Here is a 13,530-nt window from a genome sequence, read left to right as displayed (position 1 = left end):
GAATGCAGTGCAAAGTGATTCGGTCTTAGCCTTTCTTTCTACTGTGAGACTGCGTAGAACAAAGCTTGGCAGCCTGCAACTTGAAAAAGCCAAATAGTGGCCTTCGATTTCATCAAATTCTCTTTAGTCTAATGGTAGAGGCTGAAGGTTCCCACGCTGGAGACAAATGTTCGATTCCCCACTGTTCACCTAACTGATGACAGTACACAGTATATTACATTCCTTTGGACAAGCATAAAGGTTTGCCACTTGTTTACTCTATTGTCTTCAGTTTCAGCCTACTTTTATGATGGTTAGTCTACAGTCTTAAGTTGTTTGACTAATTGACTGTGTTGAAGTGAAGCTTCAAGTGGCTCAATGGCCTAATGCCATAGCTAGTTGATACAATATGTGTCTATCAAACGTGAGTTTGAATCCTGCTCTTCCCATGAGAAATTATAATTATAACAATGTTGGTGTGCAATAATATTTTGAATATGATTGAATACAGTGGGCGAAGAGGGCACAGATAGCCCAGAGAGTTAATGCAGGTGCAGACAATCTAACTGCATTTTCACATTATGCATGGCTTTGAAACCTGCTTTATCTGTCATAATGACTTTTTATCTGGATTAATATTTGACTATGTGGTGTGATTAAGAACTTGTGGAGTTCAGTTGTAGCTCAATGGGTAAGGTTGGTGTCTGCTTTAGTGTTATAAGCATTGTAACATGGGTTTGATCCTGGCCTTGTCCCTGTTGTAATAATAACTGGTCTGGAATGATGGATAAATATGATGGAAAACACTTTGCAGCTTGAGTTAATAGATAGCTCAATGGGCTAACGCTGCTAGTTGATAAGACTGCTGTGTGTGCATTGAGTCATGGGTTTGAATCCAGCAACACCCATAACAGCAAAATATTATTATAGCTATGTTAGTATGGAATCAGGAGTAAGTATGAAAGATGAGCAGCTATTTTCAGAGCTCTTGGGTAGCTCAATGGGTTAAAGCTGGTGTTGCCACCAGTGCAGTTATTGCAATGTGGGATCAAATCCCACATTAACTGAAAGTTATGTTTCTCTGTCACAGGAAGCTGGTTTATGGCGACAATATTTTTCACCCATTGGGTGAGATTGCCATTAATCAACTAGTCGATTAATCGCGATTGTTTTTTTCTTTAACAATAATTGCGATTAATCGGGGGTTTATTGCGATTATTTTTCCTGCAAAAAAATAATCACGACTAGTCGACTATTTTCAATAAACACATTTCATCAACAAAAAAAGTGGGATTCAAACCCACATTGATGTGGAGAGAGACACCAACGTTAACCCACTGAGCTATCCTAGAGCTCTGATAAGAAGTGCTCATCCATCATATTTACACCTCATTCATCTCTAACAATCATAATAACAATTTGACAAAGGCACTGCTAGATTTGAACCGACAGCTTGGCATATACAGGAGCTTTGGCAAATGGCCGCACTAGCCCATAGAGCTACCTGAGACCTCTGCAAACAATTGCTCATCCATCCTACTTACATCTGATTCCCCACTACCATACTTAAAGTAAGAACTCTGCCACAAAGACACTGACAGATTTGAACCCACATCTCAATGGACACATTGCAGACTTGACAACTGCCAGCATTATCTCAGTGAGCTACCAGAGAGCCAGCTTACAACAGAGACTAAAGAGGTAATTGAAGTGAAAGGCCGGAATTTGGGTTTTTCAAGTTTGGTAAGGTACAGCAGGAGTGTGGAGTTAATTTAGACCCACCTTTATTTTGTTAATCATCTAAGTAGGATGAAAGTTAGTATGTAATTAGCACAAAATGTTCATATCAAGACCGATCTATTGTCTTACTGTCATCAGTGGGAATTGAATCATAATCTTTAGTGTTGGAATCCTCTGCCTCTACCAGTATACTAAAGAGGAACTTGTTGAAGTTGAAGGCCGATATTTGGGTTTTTCAAGTTGCTGGCTGCCAAGCTTTCTTCTAACCAGTCTTACAGTGGAAAGCAAGGCTATGTCCAAATCACCTAGCTATGGCCAAATTACAGTACCTACACTGTTTAGATGGGTTCACAATTATTTACATTCATCTAAACTGACTTCATAAATCAGGTTAGGATGTGATGAGCTGTGATATAAAAAGCCCAAATACTACCTTTGAAAACAATTGTCTTTGTTTTAATGGTATATTTTGGGGTTAGCTAAACCAATTGAAAGGACAGTGGTTTGATTCTCACCTGTGACACTGGCACCTAACTGCAATGCTAGCTTCTAAACCTCAAAGAGCACTCAAAGGGATAGGAATGCAGTGCAAAGTGATTCGGTCTTAGCCTTTCTTTCTACTGTGAGACTGCGTAGAACAAAGCTTGGCAGCCTGCAACTTGAAAAAGCCAAATAGTGGCCTTCGATTTCATCAAATTCTCTTTAGTCTAATGGTAGAGGCTGAAGGTTCCCACGCTGGAGACAAATGTTCGATTCCCCACTGTTCACCTAACTGATGACAGTACACAGTATATTACATTCCTTTGGACAAGCATAAAGGTTTGCCACTTGTTTACTCTATTGTCTTCAGTTTCAGCCTACTTTTATGATGGTTAGTCTACAGTCTTAAGTTGTTTGACTAATTGACTGTGTTGAAGTGAAGCTTCAAGTGGCTCAATGGCCTAATGCCATAGCTAGTTGATACAATATGTGTCTATCAAACGTGAGTTTGAATCCTGCTCTTCCCATGAGAAATTATAATTATAACAATGTTGGTGTGCAATAATATTTTGAATATGATTGAATACAGTGGGCGAAGAGGGCACAGATAGCCCAGAGAGTTAATGCAGGTGCAGACAATCTAACTGCATTTTCACATTATGCATGGCTTTGAAACCTGCTTTATCTGTCATAATGACTTTTTATCTGGATTAATATTTGACTATGTGGTGTGATTAAGAACTTGTGGAGTTCAGTTGTAGCTCAATGGGTAAGGTTGGTTTCTGCTTTAGTGTTATAAGCATTGTAACATGGGTTTGATCCTGGCCTTGTCCCTGTTGTAATAATAACTGGTCTGGAATGATGGATAAATATGATGGAAAACACTTTGCAGCTTGAGTTAATAGATAGCTCAATGGGCTAACGCTGCTAGTTGATAAGACTGCTGTGTGTGCATTGAGTCATGGGTTTGAATCCAGCAACACCCATAACAGCAAAATATTATTATAGCTATGTTAGTATGGAATCAGGAGTAAGTATGAAAGATGAGCAGCTATTTTCAGAGCTCTTGGGTAGCTCAATGGGTTAAAGCTGGTGTCGCCACCAGTGCAGTTATTGCAATGTGGGATCGAATCCCACATTAACTAGAAGTTGTGTTTCTCTGTCATATTTTTCACTCATTGGGTGAGATTGTCATTAATCGACTAGTCGATTAATCACGATTATTTTTTTCATAAAAAAATAATTGCAATTAATCGGGGGGCTATTGCGATTATTTTTTCACAAAAAATAATCATGATTAATCGACTAGTCGACTATTTTTCAATAAACCCTTTTCATCAACAAAAAAAGTGGGATTTGAACCCACGTTGGAATGCAGACTGCAAGTATTAAACCTGCATTTGCACGGCAACACAAGCTTTAACCCACTGAGCTATCCACAAACTCTGGAAACAAGTGCTCATCCATCATACTTACACCTCATTCCCTACTAACAATCATAATAACAACATTTGGACAAAGGCAATGCTAGATTCAAACCAACATCTTCGCACATACAGGAGCTTTGGCAAATGGCCGCATTAGCCCATAGAGCTACCTGAGACCCCTGCAAACAATTGCTCGTCCATCCTACTTACATCTGATTCCCCACTACCATACTTAAAGTAAGAACTCTGGGACAAAGACACTGCTAGATTTGAACCCACATCTCAATGCACCCGTTGCAGACTTGACAACTGCCAGCATTATCTCAGTGAGCTACCAGAGAGCCAGCTTACAACAGTTCTAATAACCTTTTGACAGTTGGGTCATTAGAGGGAATCAAACTTCAATCTCCGGCATGGGAGCCCCCAGCATTCACCATTAGACGGAGTTGCAGACCCCAGGAAGACTACTGTAGCTGTCATTAAATTGGCAGCTAATGGGGATTCTAATAAAATAATAAAACAAAACAAAAACATTAGACTAAGGAAGAATTAGATGAAGCCAAAGGCCGATATTTGGGTTTTTCAAGTTTGGTAAGGTACTGAAGTTAACTGTTATTTTGTTCATAATCTAAGTAGGATGAAACTGAAGCTATTATGCTACAAAATTTGCACTTTAATGCTTTTACTAAAGGGTGTCTATTGTCTCACTGTCATCAGTGGGAATTGAACCATCATCTCTAGTGCTGGAACCCTCACCCTCTACCATTAGACTGAAGAGGAATTTGTTGAACTTGAAGGCCGATATTTGGGTTTTTCAATTTGCTGGCTAGCTTTGTTCTAACCAGTCTCAGAGTGGAAAGCAAGGCTATGTCCAAATCACCGTGCACTGCATTCATATCCCTTTGAGTTCTCTTGCAGGTTTAGAAGCTGGTATACTGTATCAGTTAAGTGCCAGTGTCACAGGTGAGAATCAAAGCCCTATCCTTTCAATTGGGAACCCAAAAAATCCACCCCTATAACAAACAAAAATATCCAAAGGCAATATTTGGGCTTTTTATTTCACAGGCAGGCCTGTTCATCACATCCTAACCACCTCATCCCCGGCCTCGTTCATTCATGTTAGTCACGTCGTCCTGCAGCTCACTCCTCCCTCACCCCACACTGACGCATGCCTACCAACCATCAAACAGTTCTGGTGGAGCGCTGTGGCCGTAATTTATGTGGCCGCCTGTGTGAATGCAAAAATAGGGTTTCTCATTGCGAGCCGCAAACTAAGACTATTGCGCAACGAGTGGCGGGGCATTATGGGGTGTCCTCGGTGCTCGAACATGCTTGTTTCCATGGCAGCGGTGGTGGTGAGCGTAAAAGGGAGCGAGGCCCCTCCCTCCTCCATCGCTCCAGCGTGTCTTGGGGGAACGGGGGCGTGAGGCACGAGGTGAAATATGGTGTCGAAATTGCACCACATCAAGATTGGCCTTTTCATGTCATCACAAGGGGGTATCTTATTATGCTTGGCCCATTCCCCCTTTATCTCAGCAGGCTGGGGGCATAAATCAAGCCTGGGGATTGAGGCCTACAGTAGCAGCTGGGTGTTGTAAAAGGCCTGATGAGAGAAGGCTTGACAATAGCCTTCACTTCACCTCTCTATCTCTCCTTTGTATAGCCTACACTCTCTCTCTCTCTCTCTCTCTCTCTATTACACTCCTTTTTTACCCTCTGCCTCTCTTACAAGCACAGACCTCCCTCTTCTCTCTCTCTTTCTATCTCTCTGTTACATAAGCGCCATCCTATAGAAACACACGATGCACCTGGATAAACACAACCACACACACCTGCCACATCGACTCCAATAGGTTTATTCTAATGCCCTTTGGCCTCACAGACATGCCACTAAGTGGGAGTTAGTTAGTTAGTTAGTTAGTTAGTTAGTTAGCTCCACCTAACATCTTCTGAAAGTCCTTGCATACCTCCTGCTGCATGAACCCCCAGCACAGTAATCTCACCTGGCAAGGCCCTACGGCTACTTATAAACAAGCAAATAAAAACCTGGCTGCCATTCTAATGTTCAAATGTTACGTAACCGTAGCTGGTTTCTCATTTGGCAGTTTGTAAGTATCTGGGGCCTGGAACAAGCTAACGATCCCTGAATAAATGATCAAATGCATTGTGGTCTTGACTACGGTAGCAAGCTGCTCGTTATGGCTCAAAATATTCCCTGGTTTGTGTTGCTGTGAGTCGACGCGCATCTTGAGTTGAGTTACAGAGACAGGCTGCAAATCGCGTTTTAAATGATGACCTGAGGTAAGAACAGCTGTTGCGTATTACCCTGGAATTCTCCCGTCTTCAATGCCTTAGTTGAAATGTCGCTCGCTCGATGTTGTACAGAAAGAGAGGCACGTTCTCTAACAGACCCAACAATGAATAACGACAGATGTCACCGTAGAGATTCGTGAAAGAAACTGAGCGCTTGTCTTAGCAGGGAAATCCCGCCCTTATGCTGAAAACTAGCCCCCAATTGCCTACTTGAAAACCATGCTGTAGGCTTAAGAAAAAAAATTCAGAAATGGGAAAAAAAAAAGAGATTTTAAAATCTCCTCAAATCGGCCCAGATTTAAAAGGCAGGAAGCAGCACCCAATAGCAGACCACTGTGGCCAGGGTTGAACGGCGGCCATTTTTGGTCCGCCCTGCGGCGGTGCTCCGCTGCTGACTCATCGGGGCCAATTAAAGTTCTGAACATTCACAGTCAGTGATGCACTTTTTTCCGTCCCTCTCAGCCTACGTTTGAAAGAGTTAGAAAGAGCTCACTGTTCCACTGCCAGCCTTCTCCGATGGGGCGCCAACCCCAGAGGCTGTGCTGCTGGCATAGCCGCTAGAGGCCTACCAACAAGCCTGCCCGTGGACGTATGCTCTGCGGACGCCTGAAAGGGAAGTCGTGGGAATGTTCTACGAACGCCTCGCCGGGGAGCGTCATGCGACCGCTCTACCGACGTGTCATCCTGCAGGAGCGCCATGCTGACGCTCGGCGACCTGCTTCGTCGTTGCAGGTTTTTTTAGGCCGTGTGAACTCGTCTTTGCACGCTACCGAAAACACAACAGAGTAGAATATCTAAACATATTCTCCTCGGGACCAGGAGGGGATGTTATAGAGCTATGCCTTGTTGTACGGCGTTCGGAGACTCGGGACCAGTCCGGGTTGTTTTGCCTCTGGGTCCGAACCTCACCACCTCGCTAACCCGGCCGCTCCCGTCTAAGTCGGCCTTTAGTCCCTCAGGCTCCCGGAGAGGTGAAGACAGCAGACTGGCAGCTTAGACATCACATCTGGTACAGTGGTGAATCACACCATCATCAGCAGAGAGGGATGAGAGAGAAAGAGAGAGAGAGAGAGAGAGAGAGAGAGAGACAGACAGACAGACAGAGAAAGGAGTGAGGGTAGGAAAAAAGAGAAGGATGAAGTAAAGAAAAAAGAGGCAGGATGGAGTGTCTGGTGTGTGTGTGTGTGTGTGTGTGTGTGTGTGTGTGTGTGTGTGTGTGTGACCAGCACGTCTGGGTCTCAGCAGTGTTTATACCCATCCAGAGCTCAGCCATGCGTCAGGAACACTGACACAGCTGCAGGGAACACTCTGTGGGACTGGGCCCAACCCACAGGCACTAGCAGCTAACATCAGCTGGGAGCTGTCCACCAAGGTCCAGATATAGATCCACACACACACACACACACACACACACACACTCGCACACAAAGACACATAGACACACGCACACGCGCACACACAAACAGCACGCACACACACACACACGCACACACACACACACACACAGAGGCATACACAGTCAATGATAATCAACAACAGTCACTCAAGGGGGAAGAAAAGAGACACCGTCATCTTAACCAACATAAACAACCCAAAACAAGTTCATTTCAACAACAACCACAACACCACCAGCAACAACAATGACCGCTCACTGTTGTTTGTGCGTGAGCTCCTCCTCCTTGGTGACCAGGTCCTGCTTGAGGCTGGCCAGCATCTCCACGGAGACGTCCACCTGCCGGGACAGCTCCGACGCCTTGTCCTCCAGCTCCTGCTTCTCCTCGCCCAGCCGCTCGCTCTCCAGCTTGGCGCGCTCCAGCTCCGAGCTCTTCCTCTCCAGCTCCGCCTGCAGGCGGCCCACGCGCGCCGCTATCTTCTGCTCCACCTGCAACGCGTACGGAGCGGTTACGGTTCCCCCTCTGTGTGGTTCCGGTGTTCCCGAAGCTTCAGAGGTGGTTTTTGTTTCGTCGCCCGCGCTATGCTAATAAAGTTGCAAACGGTGAGATGTGTGCTGTTGAAAAGGTGATCACCTCTATTTATTAAGTATGAGGGGAAGAAGTCTATGTGAGTATACCCACCAAAGAACATTTCTATTTCTTGTCTTTCACAAATTTTTGGTTTCAGGCAAAAGCAAAAACAGCTTTTCAAAATGACCACAGGGGATGTAGTCGTTTTGAAAACAAACGTCGCCTCAGACACAACTGTCAACATCATAGTTACCAGTACTCAACTCAACTCAAACTTTATTTATAAAGCACGTTTTAAGCGACTAAAAGTACCTCTTCAGAGAGCTTCTCCAGCCTCTCGTCCAGCTCCAGGCGCTCGAAGGCCCGTGCCTTCAGTCTGGCCAGGCCCTCCTCATAGGCCGCCTCCACCGCGCTCGCCGCCACGTTGGCCGCCACCGCCACCGCCGTGCCGGGGCTGCCGTGGGGACCGGGGTCGGCGGACGTCATGGCTTTCTTGACGAAGATCTCCCCCAGGGGGAACTCCACATTGGGGAGGTAGCGCGCCGCTGCGTTGGAGTTGCCGGGGCCCAGGACCAGGTCGTCGGGGCAGGGCAGCTCGCGGCACGGGAAGCGGCGCTCCTGGAAGGCCGGCCGCAGCGGCTGGAAGGGGTCGTTGTTGTTGGCGGGGGCGAGCAGGGCGCCCTCGGCCACCAGGGGGAGGAGAGCGGCGGCGTCGCACACGCTGTTGGACTTGGACAGCACGTAGAGCGTCTCGTAGGTGTGGTTGTACTCCAGGTGGGCGCGCAGCGACGACAGGCTCCGGAAGCGCTTGTGCTCCCCGCAACGAGGACAGCGGTACGGCAGGTCCAGCGAGGCCATCCCACGCCGGTGGAGGGGGGCGGAGGGTTAAAGGAGGTTTGGGGAGGTTGGGGGGGTCAGTGCTCAGACAACACGGAGGGGGAGCCGGTAAGCTGGGACGCTGGCCCACAACCGGAGGGGTCTGCTCATTGCGCAGAAGAGGAGGACAGAGGAGGGGGGGGGGGCTGAGTTAGGCCGGGCGGGGAAATGCCAGGGGGGGCCCTCGTGCACTGGGGGGCCACGGCCCACTCACGCGGCCATGCATAGCGGGATTGGGACACGCACTCTGGTCCGGGTATGAATTCAGAGTCTGCCTATGGTGGCCGGTTACCCGCGTTCACGACTGCCTCTTCTGTGGTTCCCTCTCATTTGGCCCTAAAAACAGAGAAAAGAACAAATAGAACATTGTTTCTAATTCAGATTCAAATAAAGCTTGTTGAAATGAAAAAAAAAAACAAAAAAAAAAAAAAACACGTTGGCTCCAATTTGCCTTATTTGGCTCACAAACATCACGGGCTGCAATGTTTTGAAAACCCCTCATTCCTGCTGCATTAGCAAGTTCCCAAAACTAAAATAGTCTGGTGAAGCAACGTGGCGTGTAGAGAGCGTGTTCCTATTCGTGCGAAGGATGCAGAGACGCTGCTTCGGCTTCAGGAGAGGAGAAGAACAAGCTGAGCTCATTTTTAGAACTGCGTCTGACATGTCTGGGACACAGGGTCCAGAATCTGCTGAGCTCTGCTGCCAACAAAAGAGGAACATGGATTCTTCTGTAAAAAAAAATAAAAATAAAAAGCATCCCCTGCAAACGTTGTTGTTGCATTGCCCTTCTCCTCTGAACTCAGATGGGGGTTGAAACTTGATAGCGATATTATCTTGTCTGTCCTGTTCTATCCTAACTGAATGAGCAGACTTGGTAGAATAAAAAGCTGTTGCACTTTCAACCAATTAAGGGCTAATTCAATTCCTATGGGCATCAACGTCAGTGGGTTTACATCATTACGACAAGCGCTAGCCCCAGAAACACAACAGCCAGATGGAGATGATGCCCATTAAAAATTACACAGAGCTGGAGGTCTCCCATAATTGCCTCTGAATGGACAGACCACTGTACTTCTCTTCCCTCGCTCTACCGCTCCATTCATCCCTCCCTCCCTCCATCTCTCCCTCCCTCGCTCTCCAGCACACGACGAACGAAGGGCTGTCCGAAGAGGCAAACGTCGGACCCGTTAGCGTTTGTGCTTGTGATCGGTCGCCGCGGTGAACCGGGTCTGCAGGAGACGGGGTCGGGCCGGCCCGCCAGGCGGGGTTCGAACCCCAGGTCCTGCTGGGTGTTCTGGGCCGTTCTCCTCCAGTGGTCGACTCTCTCTCCTGATTCCCTACCGCCTGAATAAAGTGGAAGAAGGCCGAAAGAGGACGGACTCCCCACTCTAAACAGCGACATCACAGTGTTGTCTGTAGCTCGGCTGGCCTGTGAGGGTCGCACATCGAGCGCTTGCAAACGCTGCGGGTTTCCGCCTCTCCCTGCGTGTGACTCGGGGCCCCCGGTGACGTCAATTCGCACCGGTGGCCCTGGATGAGAAATCAAACAGCTACCGAACAGGAGTGAAAAGAACAACCACGGGCAAAGTCCGTCCTTCTGCGTACAGTAACTAACTGAGTTCTCAAAAATGCTGTATCACCATCAGTCACTGGGTGTCACAAGACGACGACAGGTCGAACGTATTCAAATTTAATTAGTCAACGCAGCCACTCGCCAATCAAGGCTCAGCCGGTGAGCATGAGCATTCTGGCCGCCGCCATGCGGGGCGATTAGCCTGAAACCGACGCCCCCCCCCCCCCAACGGCCTGACATCTAATGAATCCAATTAATCCCGCTTGGCGGCGCCCGCCTGCCCCTGCATCATCCGTCCTGGCTTGTCAGGGGTGCGTTCGGAGACAGTGTGCGGCTGCTACGCCGAAGGCGCCAGATTAACTCCTCTAATTCCAAACGAGGATCTGAAGAACTTGAGCCGAGTGACGTGAAGTTATTAGGCTACGGATTTCCCTGTATGCGCTGTAGATATCCACGTCCATGCCCCCCCCCAGGGGACGGGGACGAGGACAGGGACGGGGGGGGACAGGGGGTACATTCCAGGTTTTTTTAGGAGCTATTGAACACGGTCTGTCAAGTATGTTTATCTTACGCATGGTTGTAACGTCACGGCAGCTCTGCTATCCCCGGCGTTTTTAAACAGCGGCCAGGGGGCCGGCGGTCTGACCCTCCTGTTTACAGAAACTGGGAAATTCCCACAATCCCCTCTCAGGCCACGCCCGGTTTACAGTTCTAAGTCCTTTCGGAAGCAAATTGTCGCTACCGGTCGCCCTTTAACGTCAACTGTGCTGCTTTGGTGCCGTTAGGATAATGGGGGGGGGGTACAAAAATCACCAAAGAGTCGTGCCGGAGAGTCGCGCCTTCCTGTTGAAAAAGTACATCCCCCAGAGGTTAACGCTTAAGACCCCTTTGCTAATGATCCCAGACAGCTTCTTCGGGGAGCTCCACGCCTGGGGACCAGTCCAGATTATCTAACCTCCACAACTAATGACTCAGGCTTGTTTGGGAATGATGGGCACAACAGAGGCCTGGCACGGTTGCTCTCAATGGCGACCTATGACCTATGTCCTACAGTAGATGCGCCGAAGAGACCGCTGTTATCAGCCTGGTGGGGCGGGCGTTCTGAACTGGAGTGGAGGGGGGGCGTATTATGTAACAGTGCGGTCTCAGGCAGGGGCTACGGAGAAGACCCTGGTCAGACTGCTTTGGGTGGCCGGCTTCCGAGGGAAGGATTTAATTGGCTGGCAGGAAGGAAGGAAGCCAGGCGGCTTGTCAGCAACGTGTCACATCCTGCCAGTGCGGCCGAGGGGTCCTGGTGGACTGCTGCTAATGTCTCGACGCAGGCCAGTGTGTGTGTGTGTCAATCCAACATGAACACAGCCGTACTGTATAGTTTAGTACAGGACTAAACTGTACTGTACTAAACTACACGTATACTAGCCTGTACTGCATTGTTCTAAACTGTACTAAAGTGTACTGCATTTTTCTAGACTGTACTTAAGTGTACTGCATTGTACTCAACAGTACTAAACTGTACTAGTGTACTGTATTCACTGTGTGCCTGTACCTGATTATATAAGATGTAGTTAAGTACCCTTCATAATTAATTCATTGACTTGTTCATTTCCTATTCTGCTAGATGAATGACGAGGAACATGCTGCCTTTCACCACTACGCCGCAAGGAAGGATCGGACAGGAAAGGAAATGGGGTTGAATGTGAATTAAGTTTGTAAGCTGAGGGTACAGCAATAGGAACAATCTATCTCAAAATCTATCTCGTCTGATGTAACATAATAGACATACACAAAATGTCCGCCAACCTGGTGACTGTACACAACCAAGTCAGAGTACCCAGATCTGCAGAACATTTCTCTCATCCTAATCAGACGTTTCTTTTGTTTCCCGTGTGCTACCGGCTCGACTGACCGCTCGAGCGGGCGCCGCGGATGACCGGTCGATACTGCCGCCCTCGTGGCGGCGAGGGCCCGACTCGGCGTTCCCGGGGACGAGTACGTGGGATGCGGCGTGCTGAGAGGAGATGGGAAGCTCTAATGAGGTCCCGGAGGACCCGGAGCGAGCGGAGGGGGAGGGGCGAGGTCTCCGCGGGCCGCGCGGCGCCGCGAAACCCGCTTTGTGAAAAGAGAGGAAGCCGCCTCCCTCCTCGCCGGAGCCCAGCCTTGCCATCGCGCATTCCTGTCCCGCTGGGACACCTCTGGGCGCGGCAGCTAGTCGGTCGGACGGGAAAGACGGACCCGTCGGCGGAAGAGAACGGCTCTGTCACATATTCCCCTAGCCTGCAGGTGCAGAGAGGAGAGAAGAGAGAGACCGAGAGACAGAGAGAGAGAGAGAGAGACATACAGACAGGAGAAAAGAGAGACAGAGAGAGACAGAGAAACAGAGAGAGATAGAGAGACAGAGAGAAACAGAGACACAGAGACACAGAGAGAGACAGAAAGAGACAGAGATAGAGAGACAGAGAGAGAAACAGAGAGAGAGAGAGAGAGAAACAGAGAACAGAGAGAGAGATAGATAGAGAGAGAGAGAGAGAAAGCAGGGTGCGACTTTCGAAAGCCCATCACTCTTCTCCACCGCAGTGCCTCCAGCGGAGTGGGGGGGGGGGGTGGGGTTGGTGCGGCGTTCTTCAGCTCGCCGTCGCGGGCCACCGGGACCACGTGGAGCGCGCGGCCGAGAGACGCAAAGCGCCCAGCCTGGGGTCGTGTTTCGAAGACACTTTGGACAAGGCCAGGGTGACACGGACAAGAGAGGAAACAGCGACATAAGAGATGAGAGAGATACAGGCCAACGCTGTGATATCAACTGGCCAAAAGCAAGCTTTGGATCAGTGTGCGCTCAAAACATCATACTTAACAGTTGTCATGGCGTGTGACGGCATCAACGGCCATTCCTCTACACTCGGCCGCGTTCAAGCTCCACAGGGGCTGCTTTCTTTCGCATCAGCTTCCATTCCGCCTCGACGCGTTGGCGTGTCAGATTGTGTTAGCTCCTGTGAGGGGGGCGCGACGGGCCGGTTGCACTGCCTGGGGCGGCCCACCTGACAGCAGAAGGGGGGGAAAGCCTGGCCACTCTTCCCTCAGGGGATGTATCTACTGTATATACCGTATAACGTATTCTATCCACTGGGAGAAGCAAGCTTTGTCCCAGTAGTCTATCTTTGCGTGGTGTTTACGACGCGCGAAC

The 13,530-nt window shown here is 48.7% G+C and overlaps 1 protein-coding gene across 1 annotated transcript in view; it reads right to left on the bottom strand.

Moving 5' to 3' along the window:
- Positions 1-8,761, bottom strand: part of fbxo41 (F-box protein 41) — a gene marked incomplete at both ends in the record, with an annotated part of 30,649 nt that extends 21,888 nt beyond the window's left edge. The window contains 2 exons of the mRNA XM_084454525.1: positions 7,592-7,821; positions 8,216-8,761. Coding sequence (XP_084310651.1) covers positions 7,592-7,821; positions 8,216-8,761 — 776 coding nt within the window. The remainder of the gene's footprint in view (positions 1-7,591; positions 7,822-8,215) is intronic.
- Between the last annotated feature and the right edge of the window lie 4,769 nt (positions 8,762-13,530).

The sequence above is a fragment of the Borostomias antarcticus genome, assembly GCF_949987555.1.
Source record: "Borostomias antarcticus genome assembly, chromosome: 20".
Classification (NCBI taxonomy): Eukaryota; Metazoa; Chordata; class Actinopteri; order Stomiiformes; family Stomiidae; genus Borostomias; species Borostomias antarcticus.
The sequence above is the reverse complement of the archived record's forward strand: the minus strand, read 5'-3'. Positions and strand labels throughout refer to the sequence as shown.